A 27,363-nucleotide genomic window follows, 5' to 3' on the forward strand; every position below is an offset into this window, starting at 1 on the left:
CTAGTTCTGCCCTGTCCGAACTGCTTTTCACTTTGATTGATAGTGATTAATCACTAGGTTTTTTGTTTGACTTTTTGCTTCCTGCCCCTCCCCCATGCTTCTGCAGAGCTGGAGAGTGAGTGAAAATGCCCCAAAGTTCACAGCTCACTGTGCTTATTGAGGTTTTGCCATTTTTCTTAAATAAATCCTCCCTGTATCACTTGGGTTAATTTCCAGAGTTTTGTACATAAGCCTATCATTTTGGCCAATATTCTTGTTGATTTTATGTTAAAGAATTTTTGGAGGTCCTTACTCTTTCACTTTTGCTCTGGATTTGTAGTTTCCTAAGAAATTGCCAAATAATTTTCAAGGTTGGCTATACTTTTTTAATATTCTCCCCGACCAAGATGTGATTGTTCTAGTTTCTCATTTATATTTCTCTAGTGGTTAATGATACTGAACATCTTTATCTGTATCTTTTCTTCAGTGACATGTGTCTGTTACTCGTTTTCTATTTGGATTTATTTTTAGTCTTGATTTTTAAGAGCTTTTAAATAGTATAGAAACCAGTTCTTTGTTGTATATGTTGTTTACAGATATTTTCTCCCCATGTGTAATTTGTCTTTTCACCTTCTTTGAAGTTCTTTTTGGACAGCAACAGTTTTACCTTTTGATGAGGTCCAGTTTGTCAATTTTTGCTTTTATGTATCATGTTTTTAGTGTCAATTCTAAGAACTCCTTTTCTAGCCTTAGGCCCTCAAGGTTTTCTCCTGTGAGAAAAATCTCAGATCAGTCTTTTTCTCTGAAAGTCTTATATTTTTTGTTTTACATTCATCTTCCTAGTTTTGAAGTTTTGTTTTGGTCTTCTGGAATTAGAATTCTTGATTTTTTTTTTTTCCTAGCACTTTTATGATGTTCATTATCTTCTGGCTTCCATAGTTCTGAAGCAACATCTGCTATTGTTCTTATATTTGTTCCCCTACATGTAATGTGTTTTTTTTTCCCTTAGACTACTTTGACAGTTTTTATTTTTACACTGTTTTTCAGGGATTTGATTTTGATATACCTCGTTGTGGTTTTCTTTTGTCTTGTGCTTGACGTTCGTTGAGCTTCTTGGCTTTGTCCTTATAGCTTACATCAAATTTAACAATTTTTTGACATTATTTCATCAGACATTTATTTCTACAGTTCTCTCTCTGGTCCATGTTTCCAGGACTCTTACATGTTTGTTAGATTGTTTAATATTTTCACTTAATCATCAACACTCTTTTCAAGTTCTTTTCAGTCTTTTTCTCTTCTATGTGTTTCAGTATGGACAAATTTTATTTCTCTGTCTTCAGTCTCTAATTTGCTGTTAACCCCACCTAGTGATGCTTTCACTTTGTTCATCGTATTTTTGGTCTCTAGAAGTTCTGTTTGTTTCTTCTTCATACTTTAACACTTCTCTTGCAGTGTTCTATTTTGCTTTAAATGTCTGAATATACTTCTTATACTTGTTCTTATGTCCTTGTTTGCTGACTTTATCATCTGTGTTCTCTTATATATGCTGTTACTGACTGTTATCAGTCACATTTTCTTGATTTATTGGCATATCTATTACTCTTTGACTGGACACTGGACCTTACAAGTTTTACATTGCTGAGTCTCTAGACTTTGTTGTCTTTCTTTTTGTGTGTGTGTGCTTTATTCTGGCATGAGGTTATTTACAATTTAGTTTGATCCTTTCATGGCTTGTGTTTACACTTCATTAGGACAGGTCTAGGCTTAGTTTAGCCCTATTACTAGGGCATGACCTTTATAGGATCTGATTTGAATGTGCCAGATAATCAACAAGGGCCTGGTATCCTTGCTGCTCGTAACTTAAATGCCTCTAGCCCTGTATGATTTCTGGACCACTCAGCTGATAGGTTTTCTGTCACTTTTTGCCTAGGTTGCATTTTAGAATTCAGCAATGAGTTAAAGGGTCCTTACTTAAATTTTTAAAGGTTTTTTTCTTTCCTTTTCTTTTTCCATGTAGCATCCTCTCCTCCAGAACTCCACCCCACTACCCCACAACTTCCAGCTGCCTCAGTTTCCCTAAATTCTGACCTTTGTCTTCATAACTCAGACTTAAATATATTTTGTTTGGGATCCCATTCATGTTCCACAGTTCACAGTTTCCCTCCAGGTAGAAAGCTAGGGACACATATGGCTTGCGTTGTTTCTTCTCTCTCAGGTAACATAATCCTAATTGTCTATTTTTTCTATCTATAAATGATTGTTTCATATGTTCTATCCAATTTTCCTGTTGCTTATAGCAGCCAGGTAAATCTGGTCCCTATTATTCCATCACGGCTAGAAATAAAAGCCCTGTTCTTTTAATTTAAAAAAAAGGTCAACTTTATTTTGGAACAATTTTATATTTACAGAAAAGTTGTAAAGAGAGTACAGAGTTCTAGTACCCCTCTCACCCAGTTTCTCCTGTTGTTAACATCTTAAAATTTCATGATACATTTGTCAAAAGTAAGAAACTGACATTGGCATATCACTATTAAGTAAATGTGTATGTCTAATTTTTAAAAAATATTTTATTTATTTTTTGACAGACAGAGATCACAAGTAGGCAGAGAGGCAGGCAGAGAGAGAGGAGGAAGCAGGCTCCCTGCTGAGCAGAGAGCCTGATGCGGGGCTTGATCCCAAGACCCTGGGATCATGACCTGAGCCGAAGGCAGAGGCTTTAACTCACAGATCCACCCAGGCGCCCCTGTATATCTAATTTTCTTTAAAAACTTCCAAAGTACTTTCCAGCGTGGCCGTATTGTTTGCATTCCTGCCAGCAGTGAATGAAAACTCCTTGCGCTATAGGAGATTATGATGAAAACTAGTTACACCTAGAAACACCAACATTTCAACTACTTTGAAATTACAAAAAATGAGTAAAGAGAAGTGACTTAAAATTGCTAAACTATAATAACCATAACAGTGGCATTCATGGTACTCTGATTGTTCTAAGAGCTTTACATTTATTGATTCATTTAATCCTTAACAATATCCTGATGTTATTGGTATTATTATTCTCTCCTTCTATAGATTATGAAAGGGAGAAGTTGAATAATTCTCCCTTGGGCACATGGCTACTGAGGTGCACTCTTTCCAGCTTCACAGCCTGTTCTCGGACCCATCCCACCAGTGATGATTATCACTTGCACATCAGGATAACCTGAGTTGAGATGGTGTTTCACGTGGTAGGGGTGGTCCCGCACACCTATGTTTTGTAGTTAGGGTTGGGAACATTCTATTCTTTCTGTAGACTGCATCTTCATTTTAATGTAGGTAAATTTAATGTGTTAAAATACATTTTTAAGTTTCATTCATAACAGCGAACACTTTTAGTTCATGTTTTGAACTAAATTTTATTATTTTTTTTTATTTTCACATGTAATAATTTGTTATTATTAAAGTTTTAAAAATTAATTTGCACATCAAAAACCTTCCTTCTTGCCTTACCACCCAAACTAGACCTCTCCTGGTGTTCCTTCTCTCAAAAGTTGCCTGTCATTGTCCACCCAGACAAACCCAGTTTCTTAGAGTCCACCTTGGTGTTGGGCATTCATTTTAAGGTCGTTTTTCATATGTAGAACTTGAGTTTAGGCAAGTATTTTGTGGGTAACTGAACAGTGAGTTGTCTCTTTATTTTGGTGTCCAGGAACCCTGACTTTTGCGAGACAAATGCAAGTGGGTGTGTATGTATGCATGTGTGCTTGCCCATTTATTTACATATGGTCTTTTGGCACCAAAGAAATTTTAGGGTCATCTCATAAAGCAGTTAGGTATTCCTTCCTAAAACTAATGCTTAAAGAATATTGATTTTAAAATGTGAGATCATTTTACGTACACAAAACAAGGAATAAAATATATGATGGAATGGAATAATTGTTTAAATTGTGTTAGGACCAGCAGGTTTAATACCAACACAAAATCTATTTAATGCAGCATTAAATAATTGTGAATGTATTACTTTTGTATCTTTCTTATTTTGTGTTAGTGACATTTTAACATTTGATGTTAGACTTAAAAATGTAGAAAAAATTCAAAATTCTTTTAAAAATATTTTATGAAGACTGATTTATGACATATAGACATTTTTATGACATATAACAAATACAATGGTAGATTTGAAAATATAAAAAAAATCTAGGTCTCATGTCTGAAAATCAGTGATACGAATTTATTTTAAAATTATTATGTGATCTGCAGTTGTCACTTCTGCTCTGAATAGTCGGTTGCTGCTGTTTGCATAAAGTCTCCACCAGAGTGTGCTAAAGATACTTCCATGAGAAAAGTTATTTACTAGACTTGTCTGGACTTGTCAGGAGGGGTAGCTTTTTTTTTTTAAGAAAAGAATTTGATTCTTGTTTATGAGATTCCTTTTGCTGTGAAATAAATTATGTAGCTTGACAGTTGAGTATTTTTATAGATACTGTAAATGGTCAGTATTTAATCTCTCCATTCTTGGTTCTCCGTCAATATAGTTTTGATTTATTTTGTAAAGTTGTCCTTTAGAAATTGAAAGTTGCATTTTTATTTATGTAATAAGTGTTGATTTTCTTGACGTAATTCATGTTTTTCTGAAAATCTGAACATTTTAAAATGAACTAGAAAAAGTGGTAGTTTGTTTTTTGAGTTTAAAAAATACCTCAAAATATATGTTATGCATGCTTTTATTTTAAAATAACAAATCAGTAAATAGGTTTAATATTTGCAATTCCAGCATAAAATATCATTCTTGAGGTATTAGTTATCTGTGATGACCATAGGTTTTGTGTCATGCACTTAGAGTACAATATGATAGAAAGCTTTCATCCCTTTTTATTTGATAAATTTCTAAGTGAGCATTTTACAGATTGGTTATCTTGCAAAAGTACTGGATGATAACAACTGGTTTTTTTTTCTTCTTTCACCACAGGTACCTTCACTCAAATAACATAGTTGTGGTTCCAGAAGGTAAGTCCACTTCCAGTTTTTAGTTAGGAGGAACCATCGTTTATGCTTTCCTTTATAATAGTAGAACAAATTTTGATTGGAATATTAGGGAATTTTACTTTTAAAGTATCTTTATTAGTTTCAAAGATTAGTAAGTTCAGTTAATAATTTTGATTAAATAATAAGTCAAATGGTTATAACAGGTAAATTATTATTGGATAAATTGTTAGGTAAATAATAAAATGATAAATTTCAAAGATTTTTATTTTTTAATTTATTTTCATTATTTTTAAGTATTTTGTACACCCAGTATGGGCTCAAACTCATAATCCCGAGATCAAGAGTCATATGCTCTATAGACTGAGCGAGCCAAACACCCTAAAATTCTAATTTCTTTAAAAGACTTAACCTGGTGATGGGTATTAAGGAGGGCACAGATTGCATGGAGTACTGGGTGTTATACGTAAATAATGAATCATGAAATACTACATCAAAAACTAATGTTGTACTTACTGTCTGGTGTCTAATATAACATAATAAAAATAAAAACATGAAGATAAAATAAAGATTTATTTATTTATTTTACTTTAGAGGAAGCATGTGTGCAGGGGAGGGGCAGAGGGAGAAGGACAGAGAGACTCTCAAGCTGACTGCCTGCCAAGTATGCAGCCCAACACAGGGCTCCGTCCCACAACCCTGAGATCCTGACCTGAGCCAAAATCAAAAGTTGGTCACTCAACTGACTGAGCCACCCAGGCATCCTTTTAAGTTTTAAATTTAATAAATCCAGCTAAGAATTTTGGTTAGACAAAAAGACCTTATATATCGTTTCATTATTTATTTATTCAAGCAATGCTTTACACTGTAACATTTTTATTTGTGCTTTTTAACTTATCATATTTTATATCAAGGTTGAAGTCTTATCACTCCTATAAAATATACTTTGACCTGTGTTTTTACTATTTGTACAACAGCAGCAGGGATATTAAGATATTTTAATTAGTGGTACTTGCATTTAAGATTTGTCATAACACTTGGGTCAAATTAATCTTGCCTTAACCTTTCTTTTCTCTTTGAAGCCATTGGATCCCTCATAAAACTCCAGTGTTTGGATCTTAGTGACAATGCCTTAGAAATTGTTTGCCCAGAAATTGGTCGTCTGAGAGCTTTACGTCATCTTCGATTAGCTAATAACCAACTGCAATTCCTACCTCCAGGTAATCACAGTCTGTAGCACACAATAGTTTCTTATCTACTTACAAATCTATTTTTATTTCTGTTTCTTGCTGTGTGTCTAGGCAGTGAACTTTGGGTATACTTGTGATTTGGGATATTTGTTTGAAGATGAAACTAAGGAATGTGGTGAAATGTGTCTAAGGGTCTTTTACCTGATATGGACATAAGAAGGTGGCATTTATGTTTTTAGCTACACTTACTACAATTATGCATTGCGTTCAGTTCCCCTTCAAGTCACTCCTCTCATGAAATATTTGTACAAAGAAATAATTCAGTTCTGAATATTTTATGTGAGAGAATTTAGTTGAACTTTGCATGAGGTAATCATTTTAGTACCCAAAAAGGAAATACAGTGCTTTCTGTCATTTTCTAGTGAGGTAACTTATGTATATTAACTTTGACTTAATAAATCTTACTAGAATTTCATAGCAGAATTTCAGTTTGAGTCCCAGAACTAATTGTCAGTTCTGCCTACTGAATATCCTCCTAGAAGGTGATGTACATATGTATAATACTGAAATTCTGCATTCTCCTGAGCTACCATTAAACCGCTTGACTTTCTTAGGAGGGACATAAAGGGGCCTTCCTTTGTGAATCCACACATATGCAAATTCTGTCATATGTCACTTCCCATATTAAAAAAAAAAAGGTGAAATATGTTAAAAAGAATAAAAAATCTTATGTCTTAAATATTTTATGAAAGTTACCTTGCATTCAAGAATGAGCAGAGAAAAATGCAGATGTCACATTGTCAAAGATTATTTCTACTTAGTAATCAGGAACATCAACCAGTCTCTTAGTTTATCCAGGTGAAATGTGTGACTCAACCAGAATTACAAATTAGTACCTGTTGTGAAACTTCAGGGTCACATGAGAATGATAAAAGCTACTCATGCTTAATCCATGAATGAAAAAGTCTATAATATTTCTTTGTGATATAAAAAATACTTTCTCTGACGTCTTTCAAGTACAAACATTTCTAAATGAAACACAGTAACTCATTAATTTTTAGATTTTATGTACTGGCCTTAATAATGTAGATTCAATATTGTTTATAAAAATAGTACAGTGGTTGACTCTGCTTGAAAAATTCTTTAACCCTATATAATTACTGTCTTACATTTTCCAATGATAGTTAATACAAAAAATTTCAATATAGTGTAGGAATCTGATCTTTTAGAGTTTATTGTTTGTAATCAGGCTCAGCGGTGTTTTATCATTCTAGCTTTCATCAAGTTTATATATTCAGATACTCAGGAAATTAGATTCTTTTTTGGAGATTGCCTAGGAAATGTATCAGTAAAGATAATACTATGAGTTTTCAAATTCTTATATATGAAACTTCCACAAGATCTATTGTAAAATCAAAATACATGGCTATAATACTGTATTCAGAAGCCCCTTTTATATATTCAAAGAGCAAATGAGAAATAGAATTCTGTTAAGCCATTGTTCTTTGTTTTCTATTATTCTGTTTTTTCCTCTAATATAAGAGCATTTTGTGGTAGAATGTGGTCATTTCCTTCCATTATATACTTTTAGAGGTTAAGGATGTGCTACTAATATCATTGACTGCTTCCTAATGACCAGTGAAGGGTATAGGTTTTCTGACTGCTTGCATCTAATTTTTAATTTATATCACACCTGTTGCGTAGTAGATTTTAAGGATTTACTGCTGGTTTTATTTCCGTAGCTTTCGTCTGTTGTATATGTTTGCTTTTGGCTGTTTTGAGTAAAATTATATATAGTTATAGCTGTATTTTGAATAGAAACTGTTGACTTGAGCCATGTGTAGATTTTTTTCTTTTTAGGCCATTATCAATAGCAATGGACTAGACCTTACTAATTATTTGATTCACTTTATTTCTCTCTTTATGAGGTAATTTCATATGTTATGATTTGAATCATTGAGGGGCTAGGCACATATCCCCGAAGTGTCTTATCATGTTGGGCATATATAATGGGAAAGTAGTTTTAGTGTAGTAAGGAAAAAAAAAAAAAAACGTGAGGGACTCCAGTGTTTCTTTATCTGGTGACAGTAGACACCAGTTGATACTTGATTGTTAGTCCCTTCAGCTTAGTCAAGGCTGTTATGTATAGACTTCTACATGTTATACTCCCTAGAAAGAGTTGACACTTCATTACATGCATTTGTTGTGGTTGAAAAACCTTTGAATATAATTTCATTTTCAATATTTAAAATTTGAAAAATTTTCTACCAATATTTGAAAAACCTGAAACATTTAAAAAATCCGGTGCATATATAGTTTTAAGACTAGACCTAAGAAGAATGAACTATAAGGGTTTCATGAATGCCCTGAAATTTGCACACAATTTGATAATTATGAGTATGTCTATGTTGCTGTGAAGAAGGTGCAGTGTTTTCAGCAGTTTCTCGAACACATCCATGACTCATGGTTGATTCTGTTGAGTTGTCTGCCAGTACCTTTTTGGTGGCAGTCATGTGGACTGGGACCCATTTTCTGGAATGTCCCTTCCCCCATTCTGTTAGATTGAAGGTACTACCATTTTCCTACCTTGTGACATGGCTTTATCTCTACAGTTGGTTGGTGCTGGTGTAGGTACCTGACACAAACAGAACAGTTGTTACCCTGGGAGTTCTGGAAGAGGCTGGTGAGGGAGAAGTAAAGAGAGTAAGAGACATCAGGGGATGTGAAAAAAAGAAGATCAGTGTCTTTTTCTCTCTGGGCTATTGCACAATGCTGTATATAATCTTGCAAGGTACTGGGGAGTAGCCACGAAGACTGGGAAACAGAAAAAGAAAGATGAAGCAGATGTACAGAGAGAAGGTGGAGGCAGAGACTTTCTAAGTTTTCTTTATTAACCCAATCACTGGTTGTGTCCTTAAGACCCATAGACTTTGTGCTTAAGATAGCTCTAAACATTCTTTGTATCCTTTTTCTTTGATGATGTCTCCCCCCCCAACCCCTTTTTCCCCATCTCACCAAGCACAGATAGTTCTTTGGGAGGAACAGAGAACACTGGTGTTAAGTGGTGACAGGATAGAGGAACGTGGAGACAGCTTAGAGTATGTGACTAAGCAAGTGTAGGGGAGGTACAATTTTTCCTCTGCACTCTTAGGGTCTCCAGGTGGGCCCAAAGATTAACTCACATAAGACAGAGCAACAGGAGAAAAGTATACAGCTTTTATTTAGTAATTTTTTCCTGTGCAAAGAAACCTTCATCTGAAAAATGAAGACCCAAAGAAGCAGATAAAGCAAACACTTACACACTAGGTTGGACAGAGTAATAGTTGTGAAAATGTGATAAGACATTGGGGTTTGGGTTAGGACAGCTAATTAGAAGCAGTGACTAGGAACATAAGGGTGAGTTTAACAAGGTTGGTTTATTAAGATCTCCCTTAGCCTCTGCTCTCCGTCTCTGGTGATGAGAATGCCTTCCTTCCTCCGGTGCAGGGAGGACCCCTTTTCCATGGGAGTTTGATTTTGTGTTTTTAGAAAGAAAAGGGAAGGTCAAAATGCCTTCTTGCATCTGCCAGTTTTCAGCTCCTTTAACTCAAAATAATGAATAGGCCAGACTGGCATACTTTGGGGTAGCATGCTCTGAACTCCTCCACCAGCCACCACAGTGGGCACTGAGAGCTTAATCTTGTGTAAAATCCAAGGAATCATCCTGCTCAGGTGTTGAGAGGCCTAAGCATTTAAACATCAACTCCTAAAAAGTATTCGTTCAGGGTTGCTTAGATGAGGGGGGTGCTTGTTTGTCCCTATACACACGCGGCGGAGCAGCAGCCTTCTGTAGGAAAAGCCTCTGCCCCGGGGATATGGATACGGGCAGCGAAGCACTGACCAGAGAACACCCAAGCAGTAGCTCTGAGTCATCTATGCATGGGGCTCCGATGAACTCTGGCAGACACACACTATGGACCGAAGAAAGGTTCTTGATACACCTGCTTTAAATGGCTTCCTGATTTAGTCCCTAACCTGGCCTGAAAGGTAAGGCTAACTTAAGAATATGGATTTAACTTGGTTCCAAGATGAATAAATAATCATCGCTCAAAAAATCTTCCCATGGGGCGCCTGGCTGGCTCAGTGGGTTAAAGCCTCTGCCTTTGGCTCAGGTCATGATCCCAGGGTCCTGGGATCGAGCCCCAAATCAGGCTCTCTGCTCAGCAGGGAGCCTGCTTCCTCTTCTCTCTCTCTGCCTGCCTCTTTGCCTACTTGTAATCTCTGTCTTTCAAATAAAATAAATAAAATCTTTAAAAAAAAATCTTCCCAGATAAAATTATTGAAGTCATGGTTTATGGTATAAGAACTTTGGAATCTTGAAGCACTGTTTTTCTGAGCAGGCTCCCTTTTTAAAAAAATTATTATTTTAATAACTTTGTATTTTATTTGGCAATGAATTTTGTAGGTTTATATCCAAATACCATAAGGAAAAGGTTAAATGAATATTTTAGCTTATTTTTTTTTACTGTGATATTTAAAATTTTTATTTTTGATCTTTATTTTTCACACATAAAAATCATATTTTTAAGGTATGCAGCATGTTTTTTTTTGATATATGTATACAGTGTGAAATGATTACCACAATCCAACTAAGTAACGTGCCCATCACCTTCTGCAGTTACTGTGTATGTGTGTGTGTGGTGAGAATACTTGAGATCTACTCTCAGCAAATTTTAAATATACAAGACATTATTGTTTATTAATAATACATTGTACAGGGGCTCCTGGGTGGCTCAGTGGATTAAAGCCTCTGCCTTTGGCTCAGGTCATGATCCCAGGGTCCTGGGATTGAGCCCCACATCGGGCTCTCCGCTTCGCAGGGAGCCTGCTTCCTCCTCTCTCTGCCTGCCTTTCTGCCTACTTGTGATCTCTGTCTGTCAAATAAATAAATAAATAAATATTAAAATAATAATAATAATACATTGTACAATACATTAATATAAATGTATTAATACATCATTATTGCCTTTGCTTTTAAAAAACTTTTTATTATGCAAAATTTGAAATACAAAAGTAACGGAATAGAATGATGAACCCCCATATACGGAACTTGACAGTTATCCTTGAAGACCCTCTTATATTTTTAATCTTTGTTCTTCATATTTTTGTCTTCTCTTACAGTTTTTTTTAACTGAGGTAAAATTTACATACAGTGAAACGCACAAATGTACAATTCTGAGTTTTGGCAGACATATATACTCATATAAGCAGCATCTTTGTCAAGATATAGAACATTTCCATTATCCCAGAAAGTACTCTCATGTCTCTTCTAGTCTGTTTGCCATCGGTGAACACTCTTCTGATTTCTGTGACCACAGCTTAATGGGATCTGCTGGTAAGCCCAATATAAGTGGAGCCTTCTAGTCAAGATGTGTCCATGCTCTTGCATGTATCGGTAGTCCATTCTTCAGTAATTTGTAGGGTAGTATTCAAGTGTTTGAATATATGGTTCATGTATTTATTTCCCTTTTGATGGACATATGGGTTTCTTCTAACTTTGGACTATGATGAATACAGCCAATACTAAAGATTCTTGTATAGGGCTTTTTGTGGATACACACACACACACACACACACACAACCTTAACTGATTATAATTTACCTAGGATGTTGTACCGCTTAATATAAATTGTAAGACTCTTCCCAGTAGTATACTTCCATTTACCCTCCTTGAGTTCTTATATCATGCTATTTCTATATGTTATGAGCCCTACAGTATATGTCTATTTTGCAACAGTCAGTTGTTTTTAAAGGAAGTCAAGATAACAAAAAAGATTTTTTTGTTTTGTTTTGTTTTTAATTCACTATTACCCATGCTCTTTATTCTTTCCTGGGGATGTATTTTCTATCTGGTATCATTCTTTTCAGCCCGACGTACTTCCTTTAGTACTTCTTGTAGTGCAGGTCCTCTAGCAATGAACTATCTCAGTTTTCTTTGTGCAAAGCTGTCTTTATTTTTGAAGAATATTTTCTCTGGATATAGAATTTTCAATTGACAGGATATCTCTCTGGCACTTCATGAAGGTGACCTGCTGTTATCTTCTGACCCCATTGTTTCTGATGAGAAATCAGTTGCAATTTGTATCATTGTTACCTTGTAAATACCTTTTTCTATGGCTATGTTAAAATTTTTCTCTTCATCTTTTGTTAGCAGTTTGTTTAGGATGTGCCACGATGTAGGACTTTAAAAATATCCTGGTTGGGGTTTTCTTGATTCCCAAATTGGGAAGTTTTCTGTCATTATTTCTTCAGATATTTTTCTGCCCTGTTTCCTCTCTTTTTGGGAGCTCTAGACACACACATTAAATCGTTTGATATTGTTTCACAGGTCACTGAGGCTTTGTTCTTCTAAAAATTTTTTTTTTCTCTTGATCTGAAGGTTGCATGATATATCTGCTGCTCCGTCTTCTGCTCAGTGACTTCTTTTGCTCTCTCCAGCATGCCATTTATTAAGCACCTTTTCACCTCACAGTTTTCTCCCCTTTGGTACCCTGTCCTACATTTTCCAGCTGTTTCAGCTCTCTGGGTCGAATCTCTGGCTCTTCTGCTTTGTGAGACTGCTGAGCTCTGCTTGGGTTCCACTTCCCTGTGCCATGGCCCAGAGTGGCCCCTTGGTAGAAAGCCATGTCCCAACACGGGGCTCACCTCTTCAAGAATCAAAGTCCTGTGTTTCCTGTCTGTTGCTTGAACACAGTTGCCACATCTATTTTTGAGTAGTTTTATTGTATTTTGGTGGGGAGCAAGTCTGGTGTCAGTGACCCTGTCATGTCTGGAAGTGGGAGTCTATTACATGCTCTTCAGTTTCTCATCTGATCGCTAACCTGTATGCTTTCATATATATGAATTATGTACCCCTTAAACATTTGTATATTGTCTTCTACTTGGAACAGTATTTGTTACAGAGCAAATTTAAACTCATTTTATTCCGAAGGCTTTTTCTAACTTGGTAAGTAAAATTATGTGATTTATTAGGAAGACAAATACCATGCACTTGCAAATAAAGGAATATTAAGCAAAGATTTCCACCAGTGCAGAGCTTGCTTGCCAAACATTTTGTGATTCACCCTCTGGTAAAGATCACAAGGGCCAATGGATATTAGAAGCATCCGCTCACTCTTGATAGTCAACAGAAGCCTGATGCTTTTGTGCTTTGCTGTAAACTCCCACGAGAGAAGGCTGTGGTAACAAACAAACAACAAAATGTAACCAGGAGTCAGAAAAGATGTTGCTTACATCTGGCATATAAATCAGCCTATTAAAAAAAATTTTTTTATCCTTGAGAAGTTGTTTTGCATCCCACAAAGGGAAAGATTTTTAGTCCAAATTAAAAACATTAAAGCAGTCTATGTTGTGTTTTAACAATAAAACAATTTTAAAAAACCATGAAAGCACACAAAAGCACACATGTCTGCAGAAATAAAATACCCAAACACAGAAATACAAGCTACATATAAATAGTATGAATTGTTCCAGAAACTCAGTCTTCAAGGACAGTCAAGTTTATTATTTTTTTTTCTTAAAATGTGTTTTTCTTCCAGTTGAGCCTCTCATTGCTTTATTGAAATGAAATTTAGTATCTCTTCTTAGACCTGTCCTGTAGTCATCTAAGTTGTTCTGAAATCTCTGTGCTCATTGGTCTTATGTGGAAGCAGGGAGGAACAGATCAGCTTTCTTCCTGTAGTGCACACAGCGGGAATGGAGCCTGGTCATGCTAGGGTTTCCACTGTTGCTCACTATCCTTAGTTGTCGAGACTCTACTGGCAGAATCTGACAGATGACAGCACAGGTTGCAGTGCTTCTTCAGAAGTGCTGACCCCAGTCCTGTAGGTACAGACTGCTCCTTAGTGATCCACATTGGCGCTCTTTAGGTTAGTTTCTAAGGATGCTGGGTGGCTCCAGGAACAGGGGGGCAGGCCTGGTTTCATCACCATCGCTGTGCTTGCTACTCAGAGGTCAACTCAAAGGGAATCCTCAGAACACAAAGGATCTTAGTGTATCCCCTTCCCCAAATTATGGCTCTTCACCTCCTATTACCCTCCTTGGTGGCTACCATGGTTATTTGGGCTAATATACTCTCCTTAGGGAGACTCAGCTTTTCACTGATTCCACATCAGTACTGGTAAATTAACTAGCTAGCACATTTTTTCACTAATAAAGAATCTAAATAATTAATCTCTGGTAGAGCCCCCCTCTGGTGTCACCAGGCTATATGTATGTATATGGTCAGCAATACATACAAATAGACTTTCTCTGTTTTTCGGGGTTATTTACATTACCTGGGGGCACTGACTTCCTGGTTTCATCTGCCTAACAAAAAATATTTGTTGGTTCAGTGATGCCTGGGTGGCTTAGTCAGTTAAGCCACTGCCTTCGGCTCAGGTCATGATCCCAGGGTCCTGGGATTGAAACCTGCATCAGGCTCCTTGCTCACCAGGGAGCCTGCTTCACCCTCTGCCTCTGCCTGTGCCTGCCATTTTGCCTGCTTGTGCTCTCTCTCTGGTAAATCAATCAATCAGTCAATCTTTAAAAACAATATTTGTTGGTTCAGAGTACCATGCTATGTACTAGAGGAAGTGGGGACGGTGAAGGTATACAAAATCTAGACCTAGACTTCAAAGGAGCTTATGATGTTTTATTGTCTAATGCTTTAATATTTGTACTTTCAAGGAAGAAAGTAGAGAGGATAGAGAAAGAACTGTTGAGTGTGTTAGTGTTCAGTCATCAGGGTACAGTGCAGAGTGGTTAAGATAGCCATTTGACAACTAATGGGCAGAGGGGATAAAATCTAACAATTTGGGTGCCTGGGTGGCTCAGTGGGTTAAGCCGCTGCCTTCGGCTCAGGTCATGATCTCAGAGTCCTGGGATCGAGTCCCGCATGGGGCTCTCTGCTCAGCAGGGAGCCTGCTTCCTCCTCTCTCTCTGCCTGCCTCTCTGCCTACTTGTGATCTCTCTCTGTCAAATAAATAAATAAAATCTTAAAAAAAAAAAATCTAACAATTTACCATCCTCAGATGCTAGATGACCACCAGGTAATTGAATAAATTGTCTACCAGAGTCCTAAACTCACATTCACAATCTGTTCATTGTCTCTTTCAAGCATAAAGTTACTTTATTAGTTTCTTTGTTATACATAATACTCTATTAGTAAGGTAACTTTATACATAGCTAAATACATATTAGTTATTTACAGTAGTCTATAGATCTTTTTATTCAGGTTTTTACATAACATCTCAGTAACTAAAACACATGGATTTCTGAGAAAAAATATTTTATATTTGGTACTATTACGTATTGTACAATCTGGTTACAAATGGAGCTAAAACTTTAAAATTTTATTTACAGACTTCCAAGTTTTAAAAATTGGGCCAAAACCTCGGAATAAAAATGGCCATTAAAAGTCCTCTAAAAGAAAAAAAGTTTTGTTTTCTGGAACATGCATCCTTTTCAGTGTCAAGTAAATACAGAAAATACTCCTTTTTAGGAAAGATGTGAAGGGAAATGGCAGAACACGTGCCAAATGTCTGAAAAACAAAAGTTCATTGTGATGATACTTTTTAAAAAAAGGCAAAAGGAGTAAAGTTAGTCCTTCAGACTTGGAAAGCCTCTCCCATCAATCATACTACTGGCTAAGGCATGTTGAATTCCTTTCCATGGCCCATTCCTTTGTGAAAAGATTTAAAAGCAGCTAACATCATAATAGCAGCAACCCAATTTGAAATCCCAAGGGGATACTTCCAAATTTACTTTACATGCAGTACTGTTATTCTTCCCTTTCTGTGTACAATTAATTTTCCCCACCATGGTCTATTATGAGCATAATAATGGTGGGAGCCATGAAGACAGTGCAGAGGTCAGCTCAAGAAGATTTAAGGAGAAGTCCTGTGGAAGGTTGAGGGACTGAGCTGATGTGTCAGTGGTCTTCAGGATCCAATGATTTGGATTCAAGTATTTCCCATTATTTTATCTCTGCAATGTATTCAGTTCCTAGTCTGTCATACACACTCCTTTTAAGATTATCTTTCTAAATTATAGATTTGAAAAATGACTTCAGCAGTTAAAATGATTCGCTGAAATAATTTGCCAAAAGTGTTGTGGTGGTAGTGAGAGAAGCCCATAATGGGTTCATAACCATACATTTATCATGAATACCAGGAATTAGGGATAATAAAAACAATGCCGATGAATATAAGGGATCTTAATCTTTTGAAGTGAATGTTCTTGAGAACCTATAAAATGTATTTTCTTTTAGGCACAACTCAATGGGAATTCAGAGATTGAATTGTTATTTTTGGACGTAAGTCAACTTGCAGTACTTCCAAGGTGGTGTAGAGTAATTTCTATCATAGCTTTGGTATCTTGGCAAAACTTGGGTCTCCTAGTTCATTTTTACTAAAGAGCTTTTGAGCATGAAGTAGTTGTTTATATTTTAATAGTGATTTGATTTGTATTTGTGAACCTGTCTTTGGAAGAGGCAAATTTTAAATAGATATATTTTTAAAAGATTATATTTTCATGGTTATTTTATAGCTTTTTTTTTTTTTTAATACCTTGATTTCAGTATGTTGTTTTGTGACATGATGAGAAAATTATAGTTTTAGGTCGAACTATGCAATTGTGAAGAAAAACTAACTGGCAGAATATAGGTTATATGCTGAAATAAGTGTTTCCTAAAAAAATATTGTCTTCAGTATATAAAACCTTTATTTTGTTTCATATTTTATTTGAACATACTTGGTGATTACCTCATCTTTAAATTGTTTTAACCTGCTAAAGATTTTAAGTCATATTTTCTTTTGTGCAAGTAATTTTAAAGGTAATGATTGTTTTAGTGAATGAAAAGCTTTATGATTTGCCAAGGGTTGATGTAATGAGAAGTAATTAAACAAAATTCAGTTTGATAAGGTTTGTTACCAACCCCCTCACACACAATTGACATCACAGTTCTTTATTTAATCCTATCATTCCTTTTTAAAAACTCAAAATTTTATACAGATACGTTGTTTTTAAACAACTTACATTAGTTTTCATTGTGTATATGTAAATGAGGAAACGAAGTAAAAAAAATGTGGCTTCAAAGTATCAAAGGGTTTAAAAAATGAATGTCCTTATATGCTTATAACAAGTGTCATTAGCTCGTGTGTCTTCTCTGTTTCTTGATGCTGACATTTGGGAAAGTCTGGCAGGTCTTGTTTTGTTTGTTTGTTTGTTTTTAAAGATTTTATTTATTTGTTTGACAGACAGAGATCACAAGTAGGCAAAGAAGAAGGCAGTGAGAGAGGAGGAAGCAGGCTTTCTGCTGAGCAGAGAGCCCGATGTGGGGCTCCATCCCAGGACCCTGGGATCATGACCTGAGCTGAAGGCAGAGGCTTTAACCCACTAAACCACCCAGGTGCCCCTGGCAGGTCTTGTTTGGATAACTTTTTTCTTTTTAGTTTCAAAGGTTTGGTACTTATTACTTTAGTGTGTACTTACAGTATCAGTGTCTTAGTATTTATTTTGGGGGGTGTAATAGCAGGTTTTGTAAAAGTCATATTATTTACTTATGCTTTCAGCTTAACACGAATTTGTTTTCCTTAAACAAGTTTTTACTGTACTTCTGAAGTCATTTTTTAAAATGTTGAAATAATCGAGTTTGTTGGAAATAATAGCTGAAAGATAAATGTGGATGTTTAGAATAATCTCAGAATTTTTCTTTCCCGTATCCATTTTTCCTCCTAAATGTGTACTTTCATGAATGAAAGTTTTTTTTAATCAGATAAGATTAAAAATTGAATTATTAAGTCTTCAGTTGAGTAACCAAAGGAATATTTTTATAAGTTTCTCTTTGCATGACTTGAAAAGGACGCTTTCTTTAAAGCAGAGCAAATATCTTGGAAAACATTTTTAAAAAGTATGCACAATTATGCATATTGTTGTATATTTCCCAAACCCAAATTATGATTTCTGTGGTGCAGTTCTTCTATTGCCTTCTCTCACTAGGTAACTGAATCTTACCTATTTGAGTATGTGAGACCATTCTCCTTTACTAATTTTTCTGCATAATCAGTGGAAGTCACAAATCCTGTTTTATATACATGGAATATGGTCTTACAGTCTGTACATAAAAGGAGCTGCTCTTCTTCAGAGATAAATTCCCATGCTTTGTTCACCTAAAGAGAAATGATCCAGTGGCATAATTGACTATATATTTTACACATATCAAATCCCTAAACTATTGAGCAATTTAAGAGCCAAATATTTATATTACATTTAGTGAGTGATGTATTAAATATAGACTATAGAATACTGTTAATTTTAAATGAAAGAGAAAAATGAAACTTTTATTCTGTTTCTCTTTTGAGATTCTTACCATAGTAGGTCAATTTGGCTTTGTAACTCAACAATTAGTACAATTTTACCTATTCTGTACTTCTTAAGATTTTTTTTCCAAAGTGCCAATCATTGTATCTATTTTAGTTGAATGCTCTTGTTTGCCTATCATATCTTATGAAATTGCATTCAGACTTTATGACTAAAGCTGTTTGAATTTCCTACACTAAGAATTCCATGGAGCTTTAAGAACTATGAACTGTCAATAAAGCAAAACCCTATAAACTTAATGTCACTGAATTCCCATGTCTCCATTTTCTTACTCAGCATGGTACATAAGTTTTAACTTGATGGGTTCTGATATACCTTCTACCAGTAAAATCCAACATCCTTGATTTTACGCCAACGCTAACAGGTTTCATTTTATGAAGGGCATGGAATGAGTGTCAAAAATCTGTTTCTGATTCTAAAAGACATGATCTATTACAAGTTATGAGCATTTATATATCATGTCTGTTTATCTCCTATTGATAGTTTAAATTTCTAACTACTTCTAAATCAGAACTCTGTAAAGTTATGATAGAGAAACAGTAAAGCAAGCAATAGCACTTTGATTTCCTTATCACCAGGGCTCTCTGTGTAATCGATTTACAAAGTATGACCTGTACACAACTTGTTTTCTTCACATCACTTTTTAAAGTCCTCTAAATAATATCTTGTTAATCTTTATAACCTTTATAATCTTTATAACCTTAACCTTTAATCTTTATAATCTGCATATAATCTTGTTCCTGGTATTGGTCACTAATTTATATAAACTACTTCCCATTGATTTTTTTAGAAAATCTTTATAGAGCTATAATTTACATAGCATAAAATTTTACCATTTTATATGTTCCATTTGATGAATTTTATTTAAATGTACACAGTTAAGGAGGCTTCATCACAATTGAATTCTAGAATATGTCCATCGTCCCCAAAAGTTCCCCAGTTCTTGTTGGTCAAGACAGCCCTTGTTCTTACCCCCAGCCAATTTCTCATCTTCCTATTTCTATAGTTTCAACTTTTCCAGAAATTACATATAAATGGAGTCATGTAATATGTAGCCTTTTGTGTCTGGCTTATTTTACTTAGCATAATGTTCTTGTATGCAGTTTCATGTTTTAATAGTTTGGGGTTTTTTATTGCTAAATAACATTTTATTGTATGGATATACCATATTTTGTTTATTAACTAGGTGATTGTCCATTTAAGTTGTTTTTAATTTGGGCTGTTAGGAATAATATTGCTATGAACATTTGTTCACAAGCTTTTTGTGTGCAAATGTTTTCCTTACTCTTGGGTAAATGCCTAGGAGTAGAATTGCTGGATTGTGTGGTTAACTGTATTTTTCACTTTGAAAGAAAAATGCTAAACTGTTTTCTAGAGTGGCTATACCATTTACATTCCTGCTAGCAATGTATGAATGTTCTAGTTCCTCCATATTCTTGCCAACATTTGTATTTTCAGTCTTTTTATTGTGGCTCTTCTAGTGGCTGTATAGTAGCAACTCAGTATGATTTTATTTGGCATTTCCCTAGTAACTGAAGACTAAGCATCTTTTTATGTCCTCACAAATTCCATATGTTGAAATCCTAACCCCCAAGGTGATGGTATTGGGAATTGGGCCCTTTGGGAGGTGATTAGGTCTTCAGGGCAGAGCCCTCAACAATGAAATTAGTGCCCTTATCAAGGAAGCCCAGGAAAGCTCCCTCACCCTTTCTGCCATGTCATGTCACAGTGAGAAAATAGCCATTAATGAGAAAGCTGGCTGTCACTAGACGCTGGATCTGCCAGCACCTTGATCTTGGATTCCCCAGCCTCCAGAACAGTGAGAAATAAATTTTTGTTTTTAAGCCATCCAATTTGTGGTATTTTTGTTACAGCAGACTGAACAGACTAATATTTTTTCTTGTCCTTATGTGCCATTTCTTTGGTGAAATATATCTATTTAGAAATCTTTTGCTCAATTTTGTTGTGTTCTTTTTTTTAAAGATTTATCCATGTATTTTATTTTGTTGTTGTTGTTTTTTATTTTTTTTTCTGTGTTCCAAGATTGTTTATGTACCACACCCAGCGCTCCATGCAATATATGCCCTCCTTATCTATTTATTTTAGAGAGCATGAGCAGAGGGCGGGGCAGAGAAAGGGAGACGGGCAGAGCCTGTCTGTCTGAGTGGGGAGCCTGATAGGGGACTCGATCCCAGGACCGTGAGATCAAGAGTTGGACACTCAACGACACCACCCAGGTGCCCCTAAGTCATTTGTGTTCTTATTATTAGTTGTAAGAGTTCTTTATATGTTCTGATGTTAAAGGGTAGTTTTCACAAAAAAAAAGTCAGATCATGATTTCCATACAGATATAAATATTTTTAAATATGTTAAACCTTATATTTAACCTGTTAATAAGGCAACTGTTAAGATATTATAATCAATTCAAAGGAGAATGCAGAGAACAGAAACTTATAGATTAAGAATATTGAAATGCATGTTCAAATGGAAGCAAAGCTGGTTTTCTCCACAGGGACAGAGGGTTGTCTTTCCATGGGACATAATTTATTTTTGTGTTCATAAACAAGGATTATTTTACATTGCTATCAATGATCTACAACTTACAGAGTTGTGAAATAGTTCTCACAGAATGAGAATCAGATAACCTGGAAGGAGATGTTAGCGACCAGGGCTTAGCAAACTCTGACATATGGGCCAAATCTGACCCTTCACCTGATTTTGTAAATAAAGTTTTATTGAAGGACAGCCATGCCCATTCATATACATATTTTCTGTGACTGCTTTTATGCTACCATGGCAGAGTTGAGTAGTTGAGACAGTGACTCTATGGTTCACAAAGCCTAATATGTGTACTAAGTGGCCCCTATGAGCAAGTTTGCCAACCCTACTCAGATATATTATGTACAAATATTTTCTCCTAGTCTGTGGCTTGTCTCTTCATATTCTTTTATTTTGTATATGGGTTATCCAGTTGTTCCAGCACAATTTGTTAAAAAGACTATCCTTTCTTTGTTGAATTTTCTTGGTACCTTTGTTGAGAGTCAGTTGTCTGTAAACATGTAAACATATCTGTAAACATATGGGTTTATTTCTAATGTTCTGTTCTCTTAGCCTTTATGTCTCTCCTTATGACAGTACCACATTGGCTTGATTACTGTAGCTTTTTAGGAAGTTTTGAGTCTTTCAGTTTTTTCTTTTCAAATTTCTTTCGAAAAATAAATGTCATTGATTTTTTTACAACCAGAGAGAATCAATTTTTTTTTCCTTTTTGGGTATTTCATCTATATACATGTTTCTTTATGTAGCAATAAGGAGGTAAAAATGAGGGTCTGGAAGACCTTTTATTACACTGATCAATGGGGATTATTATACTATTGAGTATAATTTCTAATCAATCTATTACTCGCTTTTATTTTTATTTGTGTACTTTATGACTTGAAGCTTGTGTCTCTGATTTTATTGTGTCTCCCACAGAAGGGTGCCTCTTATCAATAATATAGGGACAATGAAGGGCCAGACAAGGGGGCCAGATGGACAGGGTATGCATTGTGACTTCAGTGGGATGGACAGTTGAAGGATAGCCTTGAGACTGAGGGAGATTGTTTCTGTTTGCCCAACCCCTGTGTCTGCTCCTCACTGATGGCCAGATTGTGGTGGTGGGAGTTGAGAAAAAAGAAGAGAAAGGCTCGGGGTTTTGTCTCACACCAGATTACCTAAATGCATTTCAGTGTTGCATAAAAATCATGGAAATATATACAAAAATATTAGATGAAAGGATACCAAACAACTAGGATGGTGACTAGAAGAGTTCTCTTTGTGGCTTCTTTATAAATATAAAAGTCTGTATTGCTAAAGGTTGGGAAGTAAATATTGTGAACATCTTTTTCTTTTAAGTCATATTTGATAATCAAGCCTTTCAGGGCCTGTTATAACCCTCAAATTTTAATCTTTCTATAAATGTGTAAATTCTGGTATTTGTATACATCTCATCCATATAGAATACAGATTTTATAGCATATATTTGAATTTTTAAATTCTTGCATAGAAAAAACTAAAGTAAAATAAATACTACTTTGAAATGTATCAATAGTTAGCAAAATGTTTATAAGAAATATCACTCAGATATGGCTAGCACTAAAATTTTCCCAATATCCTTACAAGTCAAGCTTTAGTTTTTGAGAAAGTATTAGGTGTGTTTAAAATGCTTTAAGGAATGTTATTTAACAACTATCGTCTTTTGAAATCCCTCTGATATGCTAATTAGGGGAAAGTAAATTTGGAATGTGGAAAATTGGATTTTTCCCTTCTATATTTTTCTGTCATTATTAAATTTGAAAATAAACAAAGTGACTTTGTTCTTTTGAAATCCTGCTTTGTGTTCCTGTACTCAGGTCTCTGAATGCTCCACTTAGTTTCTCTCAACAGTGCTCTGCGTAAAGTATGTTAGTAGATCTTTGTAAAAATTGTGATGAATAACTTCCCATTTCTTCCTCACTGCTTAAGCAAATAAGGCAGTATTTCAGTATCCGTCATTGAGACATTAAGCCTTGAATGGTAGTAGTTTATTTTCAGCATCATGATTAAGGCTATTCAGAAGAATACTTTGTTAAATGTTTGTATTTCTGCCTTTGTCTTCATTTAATTATTTCTTAGTATTGCTCCTTATTAGGCTAAATTACTTTGGTATCTCTAATTAAAATTTAAATATCTTAAAATGATCCGGCTTTTAAGAAGACAAGCCGACTAATGATGCCGAGCCTTTCTCTTTGCTGTTGGCCCAGACGTTGCCCGCTTTGGTTTCCTAATTTAGTAACAGAAATAAAACTATGCACGACTGGGCAGGTTTGGCATGCCGGCATCCAGCCAGGAAGCATGGGTTTCTTAAGTAAGGAGACCGATGGGGATTTGCGGAAAACACAGATTATGTTACATGAGCTTTGCTCTTCGCAAATCCCTAACTATTTAAAGGAACTCAGCTAACCCACGGCCACCTAAATAAAAGTCAGTTTTGTTTAAACACACATGTACACTAAATGATGTATTGTTTCCTTTCCCAAAATTACCTTTCATCTTTACGTTTTTAATTTCTTATTTTTATAAACTTAAAAAAAAAACTTTCTTTTTTAGTAAATAATACATCAAAATTTAGTTAACTCCATTCAATTATTTTGTACATTTGTATGGCCTTTCAAAATAGCATACTTTGAAAGAGTTGGTAATATACATACGTAATGTGCTTCTGTGTGAGGAAATGAAACAAAACTCTGAGATATTAAAAAAAAAAAACACACACACCACGTTGGTCCCTGCTTGCTGGGGCGTCTCTTCTGCTTGGTGTTGGGACTTCTTAATGCTCTCTCTCACGCAATGCTTGTTCTACTCCAGGTGGGTCTGTAGTGGCTGCTTACTTGAATATTTGAGCCCTGGCAGCTTTTCCTCCTTGTTAGGGCTTCTAGTTTGGCATATCTTCAGTCTTCTTAAGCCCTTTACCTCTGAATTTAGAGAAGAGCCTGAAGATATGTCTCCCCCCCCCACACACACTTTTCTTCTCCTTCAGACTTCTGTATGTTTCTTACTGACGCTTTCATTGTCTGATGAGAGCTGGTTATCCACCATGGTGATCTTTTTTAATTTTTATTTATTTTTTATTTTTTCAGTGTTCCAAGATCCATTGTTTATGCACCACACCCAGAGTCCATGCAATACGTGCCCTCCTTAATACCCACCACAAGGCTCACCCAATTCCCCCATTCCCCTTCCCTCCAAAACCTTCAGTTTATTTCTCAGAGTCCACAGTCTCTCATGGTTTGTCTTCCCCTCCAATTTCCTGCAACTGACTTCTCCTCTCCTTCTTCGAATGTCCTCCATGGTATTCCTTATGCTCCACAAGTAAGGGAAACCACAGTGTGGAGATTCCTTAAGAAATTGAAAATAGAGCTTCCCTGTGACCCGGCAATTGCCCTATTTGGGTATTTATCCCAAAGATACAGATGTAGTGGAAATAAGGGCCGTCTGTACCCCAATGTTCATAGCAGCAATGGCCACAGTCACCAAACTGTGGAAAGAGCCAAGATGCCCTTAACAAACAAATGGATAAAGAAGATGTGGTCCTTACATACAATGGAGTATTGTGCCTCCATCAGAAAGGATGAATACCCAACTTTTGTATCAACATGGACGGGACTGGAAGAGATTATGCTGAGTGAAATAAGTCAAGCAGAGAGAGTCGGTTATCATATGGTGATATTTTTTTAATTGGCCTTAGACTGTATGTAAACACTGGAGGCAGGTAAATCTGAAGTATGTTTTCACAGAGAGAGAGGGAGAGTATCTCATTCCTTATAAGACTTTTGATGAATATGGGTGAACATTTGATTCTTTGTTCATATTTGGGAGGATGTGGGTAGGATATCAAGGAGAATATAATGTGTGTGCTCCCAATCATACTAAAGCATTATTAGTTGTAACATGGAACAAAATGGATTTAATGTAAATTTAGGAAGTCAAATTACATCAACTTTAGAATCCATAAGATTTCTCATTGTAAAATTGCCATCTAAAAGTACAAGAAAGAGTATTAATACACAAAAACTAATTGACCAAAACTGGTCAAAAGGCTACTAGTCTATAAAAATAGTTTTTAAAATGAACTTTTGCTCAACTTTCATAAATAACGGAATAAGGCAGACACCCAATCCTAACATCACGATTCCTCCCTCATTGTTCCCTTTCCCATCTCATTCTTCAGCCTCTCAGGTATTCCGGTACTCTTAAAATTCACATCCTGGGACACCTGGGTAGCTCAGTTGGTTAAGGGTCTGACTGTTGATTTTGGCTTAGGTCATGATCTCGGGGTTGTGAGATCAAGCCCCAGGTTGCTCTCAGTGCTCAGCGGGGAGTCTCCTTAGGATCTCTCCCAATACATAAATCTTAAAAAAAAAAAAAAATGAAAGCGTATTCTCAGTGAATTTTCACAAGATACATATAACTTTGTAATCAGCACCCCAATCAAGAAATGAAATGTTACCAGGGCTCTAGAAGCCCCCTTGTGCTTCTTTCTGGTCAGTCACCCCCCTTTCAAGGGCGCTCTTCCAAGGCACCACGATTCTGACTTCCATTACCATTTTGGCTGTAAAGGTAAACTCAAGATACTGCTATTGAGAATCTTGCTAAGGTGCAATATACTGTACTTATAATAACAGTAAAGACTTCTTATGTCTGACCTTGGTCGTTGTGGATCTTTATTCCACATGTGATGCAAAGTCCCTAGGGGATTCTGAGCAGAGGAGCAAGATAATGTGATTTAAAGTTAAAAGGATCACTTAGGCCTCTGTGTACAGAAGAAGCCAAGGAGAAACCCTGGGAGTCAAGTTAGGAGACCACGGAAATAACCCAAGTGAGAGTTGATGGTAGCAGAACTCTTGATTAGAAGCCATTGGATTTGGGTTTATTTAGTGCTTTATAACTTTCCCAGTGTTTCGCTCATTTTCTTTTACTCTCCGGGCAGGTTTTTTATCCCTGATTATAGATAAGGAATCTTGAGGCACGGAAAGGTTACTCAGGTAGAATCAAGACTTACACTAGGTTCTGATTCTCAGTGCAGTGTTTTTTCCAAGCTGTTAGCAGCGATACATATTAAGTTAAAATCATTGAACTAACCTCTGGTACTGTATTAGTTATTTATTGCTGCATAACAAATTGCCACAAATTTAGCAGTTTAAGAAAGCCCACATATTTCTTATGTCAGTGTCTGTGGATCAGAGGTCTAGACACAGCTTACCAGGACCTCCTGCTTAGGATCTCACAAGGCTGCCATCAGGATAGGGTCGACCATGGCTGTGGGCTCCTCTGAGACTCAACTGCAGAAGGGAGTGCTTTTTACTGAAGACCCATCAATCCTGTTAGTTCTGTGTGAGACTGGAACAAAAATGATTGAAGTCATATAGTGATTCTTAGTATGTTCGAGTATGTTAACCATCTAACGGAAGGAGTTCCTGTTTCTGCTGCTCAAGGGAGAGAATCCTATAGATTCTTTAAAGAATGGTGCCCTTGTCTTTTTTCCTGTAGGATCCCTCCCGTCTTACAACAACTTTAGATACATATGCTTAACATTTGATGTATTAAAGACTTATTCGTTACAGTCTGTAAGAATCTTGGTGTCCAGACCGTGTGTTGGTGGGTGTTATCTGGCTCCTTGTTTTGCTGCCACTCGTAAACCTACTAATTAGGCCTGTTAATGCTTATTTTCTGTTTTGCTTCCTAATTGACTTTTGCTTTTGCTCTTAGTTCAGTGCGAGGGTGATATTTTGCAGATTCTTTAGCTGATGAATTAAGAAAACTACCTTTGGAACTAGTCTTTGGGTTCAAGAACAAAACCCCTCTGAACCATGATCTCAGTCTCCAGTCCTGCAGCTTTTCTGGGTTCTGCCACAGCTTAGTTGATTATTCTGAACTAGTCTTCCTTTTCATGACATGCAACTGAGGGAAGCTGTCTGTAAGAAAGCTTTCTGGTACTCTCCTTCACAGATTCGTCAATTAGTCTGTTTCCTTATGCTCTCTGCTTTACTTATTTGAAGACTAATGTTTACAAAATTGGCAGACTGGATTATTCAGTCAAGCCCTCTTTTAAGGACAATTAGAAAAACTGGAGAGGGAAAAGGAAAAGTCTCTTGAAGGCACTGGTGAGCTAACAAAGTGGTAGAGAATTCGCAGGTCAAAGAGATTTTAATCTTTACAAGCTGTTTTCCACAAAAACAAATCAGAGTAGCTTGGTTGAGGCACAAGACGTGCCTGGAAACAGGCACAATCAAAGACTTTTGGGGTGATGTGAAAATGC

General features: G+C 35.9%; 1 protein-coding gene across 5 annotated transcripts in view; it reads left to right on the forward strand.

Annotated features, from left to right (window-relative positions):
- Window positions 1-27,363, forward strand: part of LRRC28 (leucine rich repeat containing 28) — a 157,181-nt gene that overhangs the window by 29,222 nt on the left and 100,596 nt on the right. For all 5 annotated transcript variants that reach the window (XR_009355325.1, XM_059180130.1, XM_059180132.1 and 2 more), the window contains 2 exons: window positions 4,925-4,962; window positions 6,021-6,158. Coding sequence is in view for 3 of the 5 variants with exons in the window: in XM_059180130.1 (XP_059036113.1) it covers window positions 4,925-4,962; window positions 6,021-6,158 (176 nt within the window). In the remaining 2 variants the exon portion in view is untranslated. The remainder of the gene's footprint in view (window positions 1-4,924; window positions 4,963-6,020; window positions 6,159-27,363) is intronic.

Source organism: Mustela lutreola, chromosome 7 (assembly GCF_030435805.1).
Source record: "Mustela lutreola isolate mMusLut2 chromosome 7, mMusLut2.pri, whole genome shotgun sequence".
NCBI classification, from domain to species: domain Eukaryota; kingdom Metazoa; phylum Chordata; class Mammalia; order Carnivora; family Mustelidae; genus Mustela; species Mustela lutreola.